We start from the raw sequence: 20,390 nt of genomic DNA, 5'->3' as shown, positions 1-20,390 counted from the left end.
CTCTTTCTGTTTTCTTTCATGAACATAATGAAATGTACTTTATCCTCATGTTTGATACATGCTGTGTTATCTTTCCCATAGGTTTATCAGATATATCCTAAAGATTGCTGTTACCAATGTCCTCTCTAACAGTATTGAATCTGAGCCATCCAACTTCACCTGTTTGAGGAACAATAATTTGTTAGCTCTGTCTGCGGTCTTGAGTGTTTGTTTGTTCTATTTTGGACTTTGATTATTTTTTTTTTTTAACATTTTGCTGTTTACATTCCTCCATTAGCTGATGCAGTGGTAGCAGTAGACACTAATATACAGAATAAGGGGCAGGAGATCAATAAGGACATGCCATTTGTTTAAAAAAAAAAAAAAAAAAAAACTCCCAACATATATTTCTCACAAATATTTTTTTCCCAAGAATTTTAGAAGTGTAAATATAAGTATCTTTTAGAGTGTCCCTACTGTCAGAGAGGACATTTAATTAATCTTAAGGGTGTATCTGATACAGGCAAAATAAAATGTACAACTGATCAAACATGAGAATAAAATACAATTATTATGTTTATAAAAACAAAAGTGAAAGAAATATATTTCAGGAACCTCGCTTGGTCAAATTTATACCAGTTTACGTATAATTGTTTTGTTTCTTGTTTTTTTCAGGACGTTCACGTCTCCCAGAGACCGTCCTTATCTATGGACTGACTACACTATCCGCGTACATATATCTTTCAGGACCTTCGCCTCGTTCACCAGTCCTTACCATAATTACACAGCTTTAGGCGCAACTAAAATCAAAGGGCGGCTGACGTTACTGCCCAGATGCGTTCATGAAATTCACACAATTTAACACAATTATTTTTTAAGTTTTTAACTTTCAGGTGCCAGACATTTTTTTATTTTTATTTTTACTTCCGATTTACTTCACGCAGCAAAAAAAAAAAAAAAAAAAACGTAGCGTCGAGCGGCAGTGACGTCACGACTTGTTCACTCAGATATGCTGTGGAGTGGAGGCGACCGTGCTTCCTTCACAGCAATGTCCTAGTGATAAATGCTTTAAAGATACCTGTATCTATTTGCGGGGCGAATGACAGTCCGCGAGGGACACAGGCACGTTTCATGTAGTGTAAGCCGTCGAAGAATCGACTCCATGGAGGTCGTGGACAGCCCGCTCAACCTCGTGAGTTTCCGTCTTGGATGTTGCAATAACAGGCTAACGTTACTGGAGCTCCCGCAGTGGGTTAGCGGCTAGCCGCGGCGTTGTGCGCTGTGTGTGCGTGTTGTTGTGCGCTGTGTGTGCGTGTTGTTGTGCGCTGTGTGTGCGTGTTGTTGTGCGCTGTGTGTGCGTGTTGTTGTGCGCTGTGTGTGCGTGTTGTTGTGCGCTGTGTGTGCGTGTTGTTGTGCGCTGTGTGTGCGTGTTGTGCGGACGTGCTCCACACATTGTGGTTGTGTCCTCGACTGAATGACCGTGAAGACGTTCTGGTGACGCTGTTAAAACCATTTAAAACATTTTTTTTAAAGATTTCTAATGAGCAAGTGAGGGTGTAATAACGTTGCTACTTGTTGGGGAGGACATTTGATGATAACCTCTAAAACAGGTTATGAAATGATCACATGGCCTCAACCTCAATAATACAAGATGCCACATCAGCATTCTTTAACTTCTTAAATATGTCGTTTACGGACAGCAGCAGTGTCTTTCCTCCTTTAAGACAAACTAGCTTTTTAATGTTCCACCCAACAAAACTCCCAAATTGGAAATAGAAACAAAAATGTTTGTTTAGCAGAATCTTTGACGGAATAACCGTTAAAGAAACACTTAAACTGTGGTGAAAGGAGTGAGTGGGTTTGTGTCAGTCCTTTTATAGACAGACACCTGTCCAGGTTCAATCATACAGTGGTGTGAAAAAGTGTTTGCTCCTTCCTGATTTCTTTTTTTTTTTTTTTTGCATGTCTGTCACACTTAAATGTTTCAGATCATCAAACAAATTTAAATATTAGTCAAAGATAACACAAAATGCAGTTTTTAAATGAAGGTTTTTATTATTAAGGTAGAAAAACAATCCAAACCCACATGGCCCTGTGTGAAAAAGTGTTTGCCCCCTCCTGTTAAAACATAACTTAACTGTGGTTTATCACACCTGAGTTCAATTTCTCGAGCCACACCCAGGCCTGATTACTGCCACACCTGTTCTCAATCAAGGAATCACTTCAATAGGACCTGCCTGACAAAGTGAAGTAGACCAAAAGATCCTCAAAAGATAGACATCATGCCGAGATCCAAAGAAATTCAGGAACAAATGAGAAAGAAAGTAATTGAGATCTATCAGTCTGGAAAAGGTTCTAAAGCCATTTCTAAAGCTTTGGGACTCCAGAGAACCACAGTGAGAGCCATTATCCACAAATGGAGAAAACATGGAACAGTGGTGAACCTTCCCAGGAGTGTCCGGCCGACCAAAATTACCCCGAGAGAGCAGCGACGACTCATCCGAGAGGTCACAAAAGACCCCACGACAACATCCAAAGAACTGCAGGCCTCACTTGCCTCAGTTCAGGTCAGTGTTCATGACTCCACCAGAAGAAAGAGACTCGGCAGAAATGGCTGCATGGCAGAGTTCCAAGACCAAAACCACCGCTGAGCAAAAACAACATTAAGGCTCGTCTCATTTTTTCCAGAAAACATCTTGATGATCCCCAAGACTTTTGGGAAAATACTCTGTGGACTGACGAGACCAAAGTTGAACTTTTTGGAAGGTGTGTGTCCCGTTACATCTGGCGTAAAAGTAACACCGCGTTTCAGAAGAAGAACCTCATACCAACAGTAAAATATGGTGGTGGTAGTGTGATGGTCTGGGGCTGTTTTGCTGCTTCAGGACCTGGAAGACTTGCTGTGATAAATGGAACCATGAATTCTACTGTCTACCAAAACATCCTGAAGGAGAACGTCCGGCCATCTGTTCGTGACCTCAAGCTGAAGCCAACTTGGGTTCTGCAGCAGGACAATGATCCAAAACACACCAGCAAGTCCACCTCTGAATGGATGAAGAAAAACAAAATGAAGACTTTGGAGTGGCCTCGTCAAAGTCCTGACCTGAATCCTATTGAGATGCTGTGGCATGACCTTAAAAAGGAGGTTGGTGCTGGAAAACCCTCCAATGTGTCTGAATTACTACAACAACTCTGTAAAGATGAGTGGGCCAACATTCCTCCACAGCTGGAAAAGACTCATTGGAAGTTATCACAAACGCTTGATTGCAGTTGTTGCTGCTGAGGGTGGCCCAACCAGTTATTAGGTTTAGGGGGAAACACTTTTTCACACAGGGCCATGTGGGTTTGGATTGTTTTTCTCCCTTAATAATAAAAACCTTCATTTAAAAACTGCATTTTGTGTTTACTTGTTATTTTTGACTAATATTTACATTTGTTTGATGATCTGAAACATTTAAGTGTGACAGACATGCAAAAAAATAAGAAATCAGGAAGGAGTCAAACACTTTTTCACACCACTGTATATAGTTCATCAGTATCAAAGCATCTGCATGTGTTTTGTTCCTGTTTATTTATTCAGGATTTTCTTTTCATTGGAAATAAAAGTAACACGCTTGGGTAAGAACTATTGATTGATCTAATTATTTTCTCAAATAAACAATGAAACATTTTAGCTATAAAATGGCATAACAAATTAGAAAATTCAACATTTTAATTTCTCAAAGCAAAATCTCAGAATTTAATTTCCTCTGTGAAACAAGCTACCTGTTAGATATCAGCTCAATTAATACTTTTAAAAGAAAGCTCTAACACATCTCTACATCAGCCTTTAACGAGATGCTCCTGAAGCTCTCTTGCACTTGAACTACCGCGCCTTTAAAATTCATATTGCTTATTTTATATTTTAACTTGATTTGTGTTTAATTTTATCGGTTCTCATGCATTTGATCTGTTCTTATGTATCTCATTTCTTTTCTTTATTTTTAAATGTTCCTTCATATCTGTTTTTATGTGAATCACTACATGTACTTTTCATGCTGTGAAGCACTTTGAGCTGCATTTCTTGTATGAAAGGTGCTATACAAATAGTTTTTTTATTAATATTTTTATTATTATGACTATTACAAATGAATCACAAAGAAAGTATCAAGGTCATAGTTTTAAGGAGAATAAAACGGCAAATATTTAGTATTTTAGTTGCATGAACATAATTCATTCAAGGATTTAAAAACACCTTTCCCCCTCTCTGCTTTTCTACCTCCCTCATTTCTGATTGATCTTTCCTGAATTCTGTGTATTCAACCACCTCTCTTCATATTTTATTTGACATTAACCACATTGAACTCATTGTCTTGTATGTTTTTGACATCTCTGCGTGCTCTATTTTTCTTCATATGTTCAGGCTCACCAGCAGTGCAGGAAGGCCGACCGTTTGGTAGCTGCTGGAAAGTACGAAGAGGCGATCTCATGCCACGGAGCAGCAGCAGGTCGGCCCTCTTCCAACCACACCTGTGACACCACACTCACCGTGTTCGTACCGTCCCATGAATAAAAGAAAAACCTCCATCATTGGTTATTTGATTTTTAACAAAAATCCAACTGTACTTTTTGATTTTTGATTCCATGGAGAGGAAAATTTAAAATGGTAATGACAAAAATGACCCTTAACCCGATATTTTGTTGCATAATCACTGCAAATAGATGAGCTGCGCGTCCCTCGGTGGGACTCGTGCGTCCCTCGGTGGGACTCTTGCGTCCCTCGGTGGGACTCGTGCGTCCGTCAGCGGGTAGTTCGGTCCACTCTTCCAGCTGTCCCGGGTCCGAAGCCGTTCCTTCTCCGCGCACTGTCAGACTCTTTCCAGAGATGTTTGATAGGATTCAGATCAGGACTCATTGAAGGCCACTTCAGAACAGTCCCATGTTTGGTTCTGGTCCATTCTGAGGTGATATCAGCTGTGTGTTTTTGGGTCACTATCCTGTTGGAGGACACGTGACCTGTGACTGGGGCAGAGCTTTGTAACACTGGGCAGCACGTTTCGCTGCAGAGTGCTCTGAGATTTCACAGATTCGAGGCACCGAAGCAAAGCGGCCCAGAACAGAACCACCTCCATGTTTATCTGGATGCTGTTCTTTTCTTGTAGAACTTCTTTTCATCTGTGCACACAGAGTTGATGTGATTTACCAACAAGCTCCCGTTTTGCCTCGTGTGTCCAAAAGGAAGTTCTCCCAGAAGCATTGCGGCTTGTTGATATACATTTTAGCATATTCCGGAGCCCACTGCTCTCAGAAAGTGCCGCAATCAGATCCCGATGAAGCTACACTTTGGTCTACTTAGAAGTTGTTTGGTTCTTTGTTCATCATGGCCACCGTTGTGTTGGGTCTGGGTTGATCTCCCTCTGACAGCCGTCTGACTGACGTCCCACAGACCTTAAACGTGTTCATGATGTTTGCAGCTGCAGTCACAGGAACACGAAGCGTCTCCGAGAGCGTCTCGCAGCCTTTAATATGCTGCTCCAACATTTTCTTTCTGATCCCGTCAGACGGCTCTCTGCTTTGTTTTCTCAGCTCCGCGTTCAGTGTTGGTGAACAAAATTATACCAAACAGCAAGAATGAGCATTTTTCTCCATTTTAACCGGCTGGACGACATGTTAAAGAAAACGGTTAGAAATATCACTATAACCTAACTATTTCTCATTTCTCTCACCAATAAATTGCTCAGGGCCCTTTTACAATATTCTTTGTGGAAGAGCAATAATAATATTTTTCACACTTTCGTTGCTTTACTCTATGACATACCAAAGGCTGCAGTATACATGAGAAAAACACTTTTAATGTCCTCCCCTTTCAGGAGGAATGAAGCTTTTTTGAATGAATTGTTATGGGTACCAACAAACTAATCCATGACTCCATTAAAGACACCTGTACACCTGCTTTTAGGCGCATTACTGCCACCTTCTGACGGGAGTAACGCATTACAGCGAGGCACCGGTAACAAACGGGGGAAATAAGGAAGAACGAAAGTCGCACGTACTAATGGATTTGTGGAGATTAAAACGACTATTTGAATATTGTAAATTGGTGACCCATCCCTTCTTTCCGGTCACCTGATCCAAATCCAGCAGAGCGCCTTTAGGATGCGGTCGACCAGGAGAAAACGATGTGATGCAAGTCGTGCCAACGTGGAGCAGAAACTCAAAGGAAGGTTTCCAACATCTAGTAGAACACATTAAATTCTTTTAGAGAATTCAACAAACAAGAATCTGGATCAGCTGCCTGTTTCCTCTTCATGACGTAACCACGCATTACATTTATAAATAGTCAAAAGTATTGGAATGTGTTTCTACGGTAGCCCAGAATGGACAAACCAAGCGGTGGCTCTAGACTGGGCCTTTTGCATTTTTGTTTTTAAATGAGTTTTGTGGCCACTCATTCATCAGGTTGCAATCTGAAACCTCACAGCTGGATATCAATACATCCTAAACTCCGCAGCCGGGGAATGATGTGCTGAAATGGCTGCAGTTCATTCATCCAGTGTTTATCTCCGAGATGTTGGACACCCTGAGATGAAAACGCCTTAACTTCTCCACCGAAACGTTTCAGTCCCGTACTGGATTACACAACCAGCACGTCACTATCCTAATGTTCTGACTGCATACATAAAAGTGAACATTTCAAAGAACTGATGCAAACTTCCACATCATTTTATTGTGCGTCTCAAAGTGTGTATTGTTGTGGTTTCCTCCCGGTGCTCATCTCTCCGTCTCCGTCCTCCTCCCAGATCTTCTGACCGATGCGATGAAGACGACTGAGTGTGAGCAGGTGAGACGCTCGTGTGTGTGTGTGTGTGTGTGTGTGTGTGTGTGTGTGTGTGTGTGTGTGTGTGTGAGAGAGCTGATGACTGGAGGTAATCTGGAGTCTAAAGCAGCATCACAACAACAACAAGAGCTTGAGAGACAAACAAAGCAGCAGCTCGAAGTAATATCGATATCAGTATTTGGTAAAAACCCCGCTGAAGACACCAGGACCGTAATTAGTACAATTCTTCAGTCCTCGGACGTAATTAATTATGATACTTTGTATTTTTTACCTCCATTATGTATATGAGAGGCAAATACTGTTCTCTTTACTCCATTACGACTACTTTTACAGTAATTATCTTAACATAAAGATTTGGTTTCAGCTCGCTCATAACATTATTCTGATGACAATTTAGAGCCGTTTGAGATCCCCAAGCCTGATTTTTGTGGCAGCATCCCTGCAGGCGTGGGTTAGGGTTAGTGTAGCTTCGGCTTTGTGTGTCCGTGTGTTTGCGTGTCAGCTGTAGTTGTGCGAGTCCGACGGCTGCTGTTGTGTCCGTAGGCTCGTCTGTCCATGGAGCTGCAGAGGGACAGTCACATCAAACAGCAGCGGCTCATCCAAGAGCGCTGGAAGAGAGAAGCTCGGCGCGAAGCCACCAAGTGCCGGCCCGGCCCGGCGCCGGCCCACAGAGGCCCGGGGCTCCCGGGGCTCCCGGGGCTCCCGACCCAGCCGCCCGGCTCCGGGGGCCTCTCGGCCGCAGAGTGCACATCGGTCGGGGAGAGAGAGTACGATACTTTACTCTACCAGCTTCAGACTCGGCAGACCGGAGGCGGCCAGCCGACGGCGCCGCCCTGCCCCGGATCTAAGACCACCAAAGACGACAAGACTCGCCTGGAAGAACAACAGACCACCATCGAGGACCTGCGGCGCCTCGTCGACCACCTGATGAACGAGAACCAGCAGCTGGCGGTCGAGAGCGAGCGGCTACGGTCAGAGAACGCGCGGCTGCGCTCCGAGGCCGTCGACGCGGCGGACTTTGTGGAGCGCTCGGAGCTCTGGGTGCTCCCGCAGGCCGGGTCCGCTCTGGGGACGGGGGCGGGGGCGGAGAGGAAGAGCACGGGGAAGGGGAAGGAGATCGCCATCCCTCAGCTGCCGCCGCTGGAGATGCCGGCTCGGGAAGATCTGTGTCTGGATGACCTGCCGCCTCTGGAACTGCCGGAGGACATCCAGAACGAACTGCAGGAGCTGCTGGACAGGGATAAACTCTGATCTCACACACACACACACACTAGCATCATTACAAGGGTTCAACCAATATGGCTTTTGAGTTCAGATGCCAAAATGTTTAACATTGAAAGTGACTGATACTAATAAGAATGTTTAATCAGGACACAGATGAAGGAGTAGTTCACCCAACAGTCAGCGTCGCTCTTCGTTCCTTCGTCGGCCAGCTGGACAAACAACAGAAACGGAGATTGTCAGGAACATGTTCTTATTTCAAGCTTTCAACTGCATCTCACGGTCTCCCTCAGTTTTATTAAAACACCAAAACATCCAAGTTTGGATCATTTGATGACCGACAAGTTCAACAACTGAACAAAAACCACACGATGCAGTTGATCGATGTTTAGGTTTTTCTTTTAAATATAAATGTATATTTTACTGTTTGGAAACAGCCATTAAATAAGTGAACAGCATCATTTCAGGTTCTGAAGCTTCACAACAAGCTTTTCCCTTTCTGTGTGTGTGTGTGTCTGCACTGTAGTAAACAGGAAGTAAACATATGGTATCATGCAGAAGTACTTGTGTGTGTGTGTGTGTGTGGTGAGTACAAAATGATAATTAGTTGACTATTTAATTTAGTTGATGTATATATTGATATCCATTGTTTTTATGTTACATTGGTTAATTGTTGGTCATTTGCGTTGTTACAAATCAGGTTTTGTGTTGCGTCTTCAACAGTACTTGTAAGTTCTGGAGCTTTTATGCATGAAAAACTCAGAACTTGCCTCTTAAAATATTATTTCTAAGAGTCCATATTCCATTAAATAAGCACACAGCAAATGAATTCATCTTCAGAACACTTGATATTCTGCAGGAGCTGTTCAAAGTCCGTTTCTGGTTTCTGTTGTGTAAATCAGGTGATGTTTCAGAACATGTTCCCGACACTCACTTCCTTTGACACTAACATCCAAACTGCAGCGTTTGAGCTGCCGAGAGGGCGAGTGGAGAATCTGAGTGTTTGGATGAACTGCTCCTTATAAAGGTACCGGTCCGGTCCTTCGGCACAGACATCATATGCAGCGTAATTCGGTTACAGAAAAGCATTGTGCTGTGTTTTGAGGGGGGAAAATACATTGCTTTTTTTTTCTTTTCTTTTTTTTTAATAGCTTTTTGTAGCAGATTTGAATTAAAGGCATCAATGATCAATACTGATGAGAACGAAGGCTGAAGCACACACCAGCTGATGGAGACAACCAGGTGGAGGAGTTGGTGTTCTGAAAGAGCTGGAAGATGTGAAGGTTTGCAACAGTAGTGGGATGTTCACATGATGTCTTTTAATAACGCAGTCCAAGATTTAAGAACATAATTCACACATTTTAACAGAGCATGCAACCCCATTTCAAAAAAGTTGTGATGCTGTAAAATGTGAATAAAACCAATGTGATCATTTGCAAATCATATAAACACATTAAATTGAAAATAGAACAAAGACAACATATCAAATGCTGAAATGTTAATGTTTAATGAAAAATATGTGCTTATTCTGAATTTGATGCCAGCGACACGTTTCACAAAAGTTGGGACAGTTTCAACTGAAACTGAAAAGATAATGAAGATTAGAAAAAAACATCTGGTTGAACATCTCACGACTAATTAGGTTACCATGGCAACAGATCAGTAACATGATTGAGAATAAAAAAGATGATTTCAGAGAGGCAGAGTCTCAGCAGTGAAGACGGGGAGAGGTTCACCACTCTGAAAGACTGTTTGGGAAAATAGTTCAACAATCTAAGAATAATGTTCCTCAACGTAAAACTACAAAGAATTAGTGGATTTCATCGTCTACGGTTCATAATATCATTAAAAGATTCAGAGAATCTGGAGAAATCTCTGAACACAAGGATGAAAATGAATATTGTAACACTTCCGAAAACCGTCGTCTGTGAACACAGTTTGATCCTTAGTGCATCATGAAACAAACAAATAGGACCAAGGAGACCCTGAACTGTTGAGCAGCTGAAGTCCTGTATCAGACAAGAACGGGACAACATTTCACTTTAAAAACTCCACCAACTCGTCTCCTCAGGTCCCAAACGTTTACAGTGTTGTAAAAAGAAATGATGCAACACAGTGGTGAACATGATCCTGTCACAACTTTGTTGAGACGTGTTGCTGCCATCAAATTCAAAATGAGTCATATATTTTTGAAAAACAATAAAACTCAATTTCAACATTTTATATGTTGTCTGTCTATTTTCCATTAAATATAAGTTTCCATGATTTGCAAATCACCATATTGTTTTTATTTACATTTTACAACAGCGTCCTGACTGTTTTAGAAACATGATTGTATATTTACCTCTAAATCTAATCTCTTACATCTTCCAGATCTGTGGATACTTTAACTCCAAACAATCAGTCAATTTATTGATTACTTGATCAACAGGAAATTATTTGACAGTTGTTTCGATAATTCTCTTTTCTGGCACAAATGACAAACATTCCGACTATTTACTTTAAATGATAAACAAGTGAGAAGTCACTTGTTTATCATTTAAAGTAAATAGTCGGTGTGTTACGGAGAATAATATCGATCATCGTCTGGGGCTCACGATGACTGATTTTCAGACAAAATAATTGATTATATAAAATAATAGTTGCAGGCCTGTGTGCATGGATTATGTAATACCGTAGCACCGCGATACGTCCCGGTGGTGACAAATCAAGCATGTTATGATGTTTGAACTTAACGTCTGAAACACAAATACTGTTCTGGTTCTTTTAAAGCTGCATTAATGTTTGGTCACTGTGATGATGTCGAGTTGACAGAAAAAGATGGACTCATCATTAACTTAGAGCTGTTGAAGTGAACATTTTAGCAAAACATACTTACTATGACTTTATATGCCTATTTATTGCCCTTTTTGATGCTACAAATCTAACCTTTCACATTACGTTGACATTTAACATTATTTGGTTAACTTGGTGCATTGATGCAGCTTTAAGTGAACTCAGCATTAAATCTGTAGCATTGTGTTGCTTGCAGTCTGAATGAATGTTGCATGTGCATGCACACACACACACACACACACACACACACACACATCCTTTGAGGCATTTATACAAAACTCATGGATTCACACTTAATACAGTGTATTTCCTGACTGGAACAATAATCATATGCAGGACTGGCTGCTAAACAGGAGATTTATGCTGCGTTCACAACCTATGCAAAACATGATCAATCCACATATTTCACAATCAAATAGTCCAACGGTGTTGACTGTAGCTTTCAGGTGCAACTAATTGATCAAAAAAAAAAAAAAAATGCTGACATGCCGACAACTGTATAAAATCCTGTTCTCTTTGAATAAAACTGAGTAAATTATTGACGTCAGAGTTTCTCATTTTGTGATCGCAGCTCTTCCAAGCAACACATCATGTCTCGCTGCATGTCTGCTTCATCATCGACATGGGGTTTTATTTTGCTGTGGAATATTTAACTTACCAAGTTATCGTGTGTTAAAAACTAAAAAAGGCAAAGTAGGAGCAGCTGATCTTTACAGAAATCTATATTAATGAGTTTGATTATTATTCTGATGGGGCGTGAATGCAGCATCACCACAAAGACAGACACACTTCACACTTCTGCTGAAGGGAGTCACTTCTCACTCGTAATCGGTCGCCAGAGGACAAAAAGAAAACTTCAAACTGCCGGCTGGCCCGGCTATCGTGAATCCCAGTAGCCTTGGACGACGTTCTGCACTGTGGTGGCAGTCACATCTCGGGTTCTTCACAGGGACAGAAGCAGTTGTCTTTTCGACTTGTGTGCGACAGGATGGACAGATAATAACGCTCGCTGACTGAAAACAGCAGCTCTAAAATCATCTCAGCTCTTCAGGGGTATTTAATGCCGGTCTGCCGTGACCGGCTGCAGTCACGCTGTAGTGCACAGCTGTTTCCTCGTGGTCCTCCCGGTGATGGTTTCCCTCTTCAACCAAAGCTGTGTCAGATATCAAACTGTTTACAGAGAGCTTTCCTGAAGCATCACAGCTTCTTTTTTTTAAGATGCTGCTGAAGACTGTTTTCCAACAGCTGCTGCTTCACATTGAAAGCTTGTTCAGTGGATCAGTTGTAAAGTATCACAGCGGCAAATGTAGCAAGAATTTTCACCAAATGAAAAAGAAAAATAGCAAAAGTTGTTGATTTCCATCTACTGATGTGATGTGAACTTTAGGAGTTGGTTTGTTATGATGAATACCAGGTGGAGCAACAAGATGACGTCAATGTCAAAGTTCAAACAGTGAAAAACAAGATGGAAAACTTAGTTACGGGTAATAATGTGATGAAAGGTTCCAGTTTCCTCATCGCACCTCACACAACTGATGTTTAACTCTTGTTTTTTGTCTGTCGAGTGGACTGAAAGCTTCGGAGGACGTCACTCGCTCCACATACATGAGCTCAGTCTGCACTCGGTTGCAATTTTATCGATATACAGACTTTTTGCGATATTTTGAGATTCTTTTTTATGGAATTTTAATTTGCAAGTATTCACACATACAGACTTCAACCGTACAGGTACAACAGACTACTAATAACATCTTTGTCAATCATTATTTAAAGCTGGAGTAAACTGTTTTTTTGGGCTTCATGAAGCAAAAATTCCTTAAAACCTTTGAGCATGTTGTGATACGAGAGGTGCTCTGTAATCAGGCTTTACAAAATCTAGCCCCTGTGACAGGTGATTTCAGAGAGAGGCTGTTCCTATTAGCTGTTTCACAAATGCAGACGTACATTCAATGGTGGAAAATCCTTTCAAGTTACTAAATCCAGCAAACCAACTGCCTACTGCAGAGCAACCCAGAACAGGAAGGTGGATTTATCAAAAAAAATCTGAAAATAAAGACAATCAGCTTCGTGCTGGAACAGAAATTCAGGGCTGGACTCGTCCTGACTGGGACTGGACCGGGTCGGAAACAGGCACACAATAAAACACATGATGGATTTGTTTTCTCTGCCCCAATGGTGACTAGAACACGGTGAAACACGTCATCTCGGTGAAGCGTTTCAGAGACGGAGAAAACCTTGAGATTTGAAGTTGGTGGACAGACAGGAGAGGAGGAGAGCTGCAGGAGGACGGTTGCATTTTCAAATTCTGGCAATTTTTTCTGTCTTTTAAAAAAACAACCTCAGCATTAAGACTCTAAAAGGACCAAAGCTGCATGATTGTGAAGGAGCTGATTTAAAAATAGCCAAGTTACCCAAGACGGTGATGAGTCACATAACTGGCTTGTTGAATGACAGCAGCCTCTCAGAGCTCAGATGGTTTCAGACCTGCTTCCAGTAGAGGGATCTGACTTGTTTAATGACGATATGACGTGAGTATTGTTATGCCGATATTACCTGATTTGGAGCAATCATTTGGAAGAGTAGTATGATTTTGTTCTGCCGCCTGAAAGACAGAATAACTCTGCCGTGTTGTTTGTGTGTATGAGGGGAGCTGACACGTCGGGGTTTGAAGGCCAGTTCAGGTACTTTTACCTGTCAACTGGAACCTACATGTACCTACTGTTTGTTTTTAGCTTGTAGTTCATATTTTATGCTGCCATTCATTGGTTCCTAAAGAAAATAAAACATTTGATGAACCCCAAAATTAGAAGTACTCAGTGTTTTTCTTTCTTTTCTTGTTGATAACAGGTCAGAAAAAAATGACCTCAAGGTCTGCTTACTGGCCTTCAACCACATCTCAAAGTTTCACGAGAAAACCTCTCCCACCCTGGATGGAGTGTAACGTATCGTATCGTATCAACCCTTCATCCCCCCCCCCCATCCCCCATCACCCACCCACCCCCACCCACACACACACACAGAGCTTTACTTAAAGACTGAACCTAAAGACACCTACCAGATCACTGTGGATCCTTAATGTAGCACTCTGACACCAAAAGGGACAAGCAGGCTGACAGCAGCTCATTCTGTGCAGCTTTTATACTCTGCCTAATGGCTGAACCAGGAAGTGGGAGGTGCCGAGGCCTGCCTGAACCTACAGTAGCTCAGGAGGGCCATTTCCTCACTGGCTACACTTGTTTCACCAGTTTTTTTTTCTTTCAGTCATATTGTTTAATTTTCCAACACACATCAGACTGACAGCTGAGAGGCCCCGCCCCCTTTGATCCACTGCAGCGGAGACGTGCTGGAACAATGAATTAATCTGACCCAAATCATTGACTTTCTGATTCCTGTTCTTGTGCTTATTTACTAGTATATTTTGGTGACGTAGCCTACGTGTTCATTTGCATACGGAGCCGGGAGGTGAGATCCGATCTCAGGCGGTCACATAGGATGCATGTTGATGCCAGGTGGGAAAACTACGATTTGGCTAGGAGGGAAATGTCCAGATTGATATAGCCAAATGGAAACGGTCTCAGACCACCACCGAGTGTGGTCTGAGCAGATTGGATCGCAATGCATCCTGGGTGAGTGCACACCTTAACTTTTCGCTGACTGCTTGTGATCGGATTGGGTTGGTTTCAGATTTCAGTGCCAGGTGTGCAACAGAGCTGCAGTCAGCTGACAGGCAGAGCATAACGTGGGATAAGAACTCTCAAAGAATAATAACACAACAGATGCATTTTATTTGTTGACCCTGACCGAAGTCAGGGAGCCTTTATTTCTTTTTGCATTTACAATTCCACAATCCATACATCAGAGATCCCCACCCCACACCCACACACAGATCAAACATGCCCCGCTTACACAGCTGCAGGTACATGAAGCTTTGGTAGCATTAGTCACTTATCAGCATTAAATGGACACGATGATAAAAAACAATTCTGTCTTGTTGTTGCCCCTTTAATGACAAACAGGTTATTTCAGAAGCCTGTTTGAAACCCTGATGATCACAGATGTCTGATATAATTCGCTCTTCTCGAGGACAGACATGAATCAGAAGCACACTGACACATGAAAAGTACAAAAGGCCTGCTGTTAATCTGCCAGAGAAACAATATAAAGGAACTTTATAGGAATGTCTCTCCACATCAGAGCAACTGGAGTTCAACAAGCTCCACTTTATCAGGTCAGGCCGTTAATATCAGCATCCATCATAAAGAACGGTGAAGCCTGTCACATGTGCTGCATCCTCCCCACAGCGAAAGGTACACATGAATATAAAATGAGATGACAAGCAACAACAGCATCGATAAAAAAAAAAAAGGTAGGGAGGAGGTATATGTGCAAAACAGGTGGTTATAGTACAAAAGATGTTTTTAAATCACGCAAAAAACAACATCCATAAAGCAAAATCTTCAACGATACTGAGAAACACAGCCAGAAATTTACAACCAGTGGTGAAGATGAGGACACAGTCGTATGAAAATACCATAAAAAGCAGGAAATGAGTGGGAGCCTGAAAGAATCACTGTTTCATTCACTCATTGGGTTTTCTCTCCCCCTCTCTGAGAAGAACGAGGAACAGAGTTGATCTGCTGGTGTTCGTACAATTCATTCAAGTGTGTTTCCCTCCAACAGGCTCAGTTCCACATATCCACCTTCGTTTTAGAGCTCTACACTGTCGGGGCTGTTACAGGGAATGTTACAAGTGTCTGATCCCCCGAGGTAAAAAAAAAAACAAGTCTCCATCAGCACATTGAGCCACACATAAGTTAACGGAGTGGCAGAGGTTCAACTAACGAGTTCATAAATACTTTAAAAAGCAGCGAAAGAGAAATTTGTGTCACATTTTGTTTTAGAAAGGTACTCTATAAAAAGAGTTTGAGGGCTGAAGCTAATAGCTTGCTAAATGAATAATACAAATCATTAATATTACTTTACAGGTCACGTATGGAAGCAACTTTTTGGTTTGTCAGGTTATGAGATGTTAGTCAGTGTTCTGAAGAGCAGGTGTGGAGGTGGAGCAGGGAGGAGGAGAGTTATATAGTAGATAGGACTGAGTTCAGGTGTGAACCCTGTCAGCGAGCTACAGCACAACTCTGGGCTCTGATATAAAAGATATAAAAGACCAGCATTGGTTGTTGTCAGCCTGCACTGCCTGGACCAGCCATCACCTATCTGTCTCCACATTTACAATAAACCAGAAGAGAGTTGGATTCTTTTGGTGTTTCAGTGCTTGACTGCACACCAGTCATGTTCATTATATAAAAACATGCAGGACTGCCCCCTTTCCAGTCCAAAAGTGTTTTAAAGGAAGTCTTTACAGCAAATAAAATCTCTTATTTGATATCCACTCCAGTCTGTGTACGGTGAGTTTTTCACGGGGAAAAAAAAGACGTCTAATGCCAAAACATTGAGCTATAATTCGCTGTGAAGTCTCTTGTAATGTTTAATTTTCATGTTGCTCTATTAAATTCACCATAATAACTTTATCAGGTGATAACGTGTCACACGTTTACCATTTTTTCTTCAAGGGTCATTGGTAGGGGTGCGCCTTATTATATCGTTCACAATAATGTTAGTATATGAATAAAAAGTTAATATTGTGATAATGGAAGAATTCCTATTTGTTGACATAATGACGTCATGTTGTTGGCGGAGCTTACGCTCAGTAGGACTGAAAGTGACTGTCTTATAAAGAGTTATTGTTGTTTACAAACTAAAAAACTGAGATCATTTTTGTTTAGTTTTTCTTAAATATCCAAAGACACACTGTTTGAGGTTTATGCTAACATATAAAACTACAACACTTATGTTCTTGAAATTGCTAATATATTTTTCAATGTTTTGTCATATGTGAAGAGCATCATTATCACAGATACACCCTGAAATATTTTAGAGATGTCGCCCACTCCTATAATGGCTCATGGTTCTAACATTTTACAAATTCCCGAATCATTCCACTCAAGTTTATCAATTAATCCAAGGCTGAAACTTAGTTATAAATCATTTGAGAGTCTGACTCTTAGTCTCACACCCAAACTGGAAAGCACAGAAACCGATTCTATTTGTTGTTGTTTATCACCCACCTGGTCCTTATTCAGAGTTTCTAACTGAATTCTCTGACTTTTTATCAGATTTAGTGCCGAGTTCAGATAAAGTGATGATAGTGGGAGACTTTAACATTCATGTTGACATGGACAACGATAGCCTCATCAGCCCACTCACCGTGGCAACCACACCCTCCATCTGGTTGTCGTATGGGATGGAAACTGAAAATGTAATTGTATTTCCTCCAAACCCTGTTTTGTCGGACCACTTCTTATTAACATCTGAAGTTACATTAATGGACGACACAGCATGTGGGAATAAATCCCACTACAGTAGATGTCTGTCAGATGATGTCGTGGCCAAGTTTAAGGAAGCAGTTACATGCTTATCCTCTTCGATGCCGTGTGTTAAAGCAGTGGAAGACATCTACGTTGATCTTAGTCCCACACAAGTGGATCATCTGCTAGAAAACATTGCAGTATCTCTGCTACAACTCTAGATGATGTCACCCCTCTGAAGAAGAGAGTCATGAACCAGAGGAAGTTGTCTCCATGGTACAACTCAGAACTACGCTCTGCTAGGCAGCGACTAGAAAGATGGAAAGGAAATGGAGTTCCACTAATTTAGAAGAATTTCACCTGCCTGGAAGGATAGTCTAATATTATATAAGAAAGCTCTTCGCAAGGCCAGGACTTTATATTATTCATCATTAATAGAGGACAACAAGAACAACCCCAGGTTTCTTTTCAGCACTGTAGCAGGCTGACAAAGAGTCACAGCTCTGTTGAGTCCTCTATTCCTTCAGCTCTCAGCAGTAATGACTTCATCAACTTCTTTACCAATAAAATTCTTACTATCAGGGAGAGAATCAGGCAGATCCTTCCCGCCACCATCACTGATGTGATGTTAAGCACAGCAGCCCTGGAAGCAACTGTAGGACCAGATGTAAACTTGGAAAGTTTCTCTCCTGTTGAGCTCTCTGAGTTAACTAGAATTATTTCTTCATCTGGATCCTCTAGCTGTCTGTTAGATCTCATCCCAACTAAACTTTTTAATGAAGTCTTCCCTTTAATTAATACTTCCATATTAGATCAGATCAACCTATCTATTGTAACCGGCTATGTACCGCAGGCTTTTGAAGTGGCTGTAATTAAACTTTTACTTAAAAAGCCAACTCTTGATCAGCTGTTTTAGGAAACTACAGACTAATTTACAACCTGATGTTTATTTCTAAAATCCTTGAAAAAGTTGTTGCAAATCAACTTTGTGATCATCTACAGAGGAATGATCTGTTTGAAGATGTTCAGTCTTCAGAGTTCATCATAGCACAGAAACAGCTCTGGTGAAAGTTACTAACAACCTTTTATTAGCCTCAGATAATGGACTTGTCTCTGTACTTGTTCTTCTGGACCTCAGTGCTGCTTTTGATACGATTGATCATATGATCTTATTACAGAGATTAGAAGACGTTACGAGGATTAAAGGAACTGCATTAGACTGGTTCAAATCCTACTTATCAGATAGATTCCAGTTTGTCCATGTCAACAATGAATCTTCCAGACAAACAAGAGTTAGTTATGGAGTTTCACAAGGCTCAGTGTTAGGTCCAATACTTTTTACTTTGTACATGCTCCCATTAGGAGATGTCATCAGGAAGCACTGCATCAACTTCCATTTCTCCAGTTTTAGCTTCTCTTCATTGGCTTCCTGTGAAATCAAGAATATAATTTAAAATTCTCTTGATGACTTACAAAGCTCTACATGACCAGGCTCCATCATATCTTAGAGATCTTGTAGAACCATATAATCCCAGCAGAGCACTTCTCTCTCAGTACGCTGGTCTACTTGTGGTTCCCAGAGTTTCCAGAAGTAGAATGGGAGGCGGAGCTTCAGTTTTCAGGCTCCTCCCCTGTGGAACCAGCTCCCAGTTTGTGTTGGAGGGGCAGAAATCCTCTCTAGCTTTAAGATTAGACTCAAAACGTTCCTTCTTGATAAAGCCTATAGTTAGGGCTGGCTCAGGTAGACCTGAACCAACCCTTAGTTATGCTGTTATAGGCCGAGGCTGCTGGGGGACCTCGTTACACGCTGAGCTTCTTTTCTTTCCTCCTACTCTTTAACTGACTCATACCTCACCATCTTTTTCTCTCCCATAGTTTCTTATTATTATCTGTTGTCTCCATTCAGTTTCTTCGCTCATGTAGTTTCTCTTCTCTCTTTTGCAGATGTCCCGTCATGGAGCTGCATTTCTCTGCTCTGCGCTTGTCGTCTCCACCAACAGTTCTTCTCTTCTATCTCTATGCTGTCCTTTTCTCTCTCTGCTCTCCTCTCACCCCAACCGGTCGAGGCAGATGGCCGCCCACCTCTGAGTTTTTTCTCTCCTAGCTTATGTGGGAATTGTTAAATTGTTGAGTTTCTCTGTATGATATTGTAAAGTCTTTCGGTAAGGACTTTAATGTGTTAAGTGCCATGAAATAACCTAAGTTGTGATTTGGCGCTATATAAATAAATAAAGTTGAAATTCATAACGTTAAAAAGTTATGAATGGAGTTGTTTTACAAAAGTCTATTAACTGTGGTCCTTTAAATGTTTTTATGTTGTTAAATAAATAAAACATTATTTGGGTTTTTCCATTGGGAATCAAAGAATTCAAAAGACAAAAAAAGTCATATTGAAGCACGAAAAAAAGGGATTTTTCACAACCTGGCAAACTAAAAGTTGTTCTCTTAAATGGTTTAAAACTGTGCTGTAAAGCGACAGTAGATTATTTAAACACTAGTTAATCCATTCGTTACTGGTTATAAACTCCTCAAAGAAGGATGTCTACCGGTAATCAGTACGTGGTACCACATAACTTTTATATCTAGTTAATGAGTGGACTGATGGATCGAAAATCTAAAAGACTAAACATACATAATAAGAATGCAATTCTAATAAAATAAACAACAACTGATGAAACACACACACACTTGCCCGTGGTAAACATCATGTACACCATCAAACCAAAGAAAAAAATGAAAGTTCTCAGAGTAAAATCTCTACGAGCCACTGGCTTTGGAGGAATTCTGTAATAAATACTTTGTCAGCAAAAAGTCTTCATCAAAGAGTTCAGCAGTGAAAAGTCAGAGCTGGAAAACAAGCTGACAACACCATCGACCAATCAGCAGACTGCTCTGGTGTGTGTGTGTGTGTGTGTGTGTGTGTGTGTGTGTGTGTGTGTGTGTGTGTGTGTGTGTGTGTGTGTGTGTGTGTGTGTGCGTCTTCACAATCCGTAAACAGAGTTCAGTGTTGGTCTCTTCTTGCTTTTAATCTTCAGTGATCCGTATCGAGCCTGGTGACACAAAACGGTTTCAAATAAATACAAACTCGTGAGCACATCTTTTATTTGACCTTTTCGTACAGCAGTTGTTTTTAAAAAAAAAAAAATAATCCTATTTTAATGTCCCAG

The 20,390-nt window shown here is 41.2% G+C and overlaps 2 protein-coding genes across 2 annotated transcripts in view; one reads left to right on the top strand and one right to left on the bottom strand.

Moving 5' to 3' along the window:
• Window positions 1–986: 986 nt before the first annotated feature.
• On the top strand, window positions 987–11,392 carry nrbf2b (nuclear receptor binding factor 2b). The gene is made up of 4 exons (XM_069168606.1): window positions 987–1,171; window positions 4,382–4,466; window positions 6,759–6,799; window positions 7,340–11,392. The coding sequence occupies exons 1-4, from the start codon at window positions 1,079–1,081 to the stop codon at window positions 8,045–8,047; spliced, it is 927 nt and encodes a 308-aa protein (XP_069024707.1). The 5' UTR covers window positions 987–1,078; the 3' UTR covers window positions 8,048–11,392.
• Window positions 11,393–14,643: 3,251 nt separating this feature from the next.
• The window catches only part of reep3b (receptor accessory protein 3b), a 36,261-nt gene continuing 30,514 nt past the window's right edge, over window positions 14,644–20,390 (bottom strand). The window contains exon 8 of the mRNA XM_069168519.1: window positions 14,644–20,273. Within this exon, the coding sequence (XP_069024620.1) occupies window positions 20,205–20,273 (69 nt within the window). The 3' untranslated portion in view covers window positions 14,644–20,204. The remainder of the gene's footprint in view (window positions 20,274–20,390) is intronic.

This window comes from Embiotoca jacksoni, unplaced genomic scaffold (genome assembly GCF_022577435.1).
Source record: "Embiotoca jacksoni isolate LCO1_2020_lvr unplaced genomic scaffold, fEmbJac1.0.p SCAF_40, whole genome shotgun sequence".
Lineage (NCBI taxonomy): Eukaryota > Metazoa > Chordata > Actinopteri > Embiotocidae > Embiotoca > Embiotoca jacksoni.
The sequence above is the reverse complement of the archived record's forward strand: the minus strand, read 5'-3'. Positions and strand labels throughout refer to the sequence as shown.

Coding starts and splice junctions, on each gene's coding strand:
- nrbf2b (XM_069168606.1), top strand. CDS start 1,079: ATGACAGTCCGCGAGGGACACAGGCACGTTTCATGTAGTGTAAGCCGT. Junction 1,172..4,381: donor TGGACAGCCCGCTCAACCTC/GTGAGTTTCCGT, acceptor TCATATGTTCAG/GCTCACCAGCAGTGCAGGAA. Junction 6,800..7,339: donor AGACGACTGAGTGTGAGCAG/GTGAGACGCTCG, acceptor TTGTGTCCGTAG/GCTCGTCTGTCCATGGAGCT.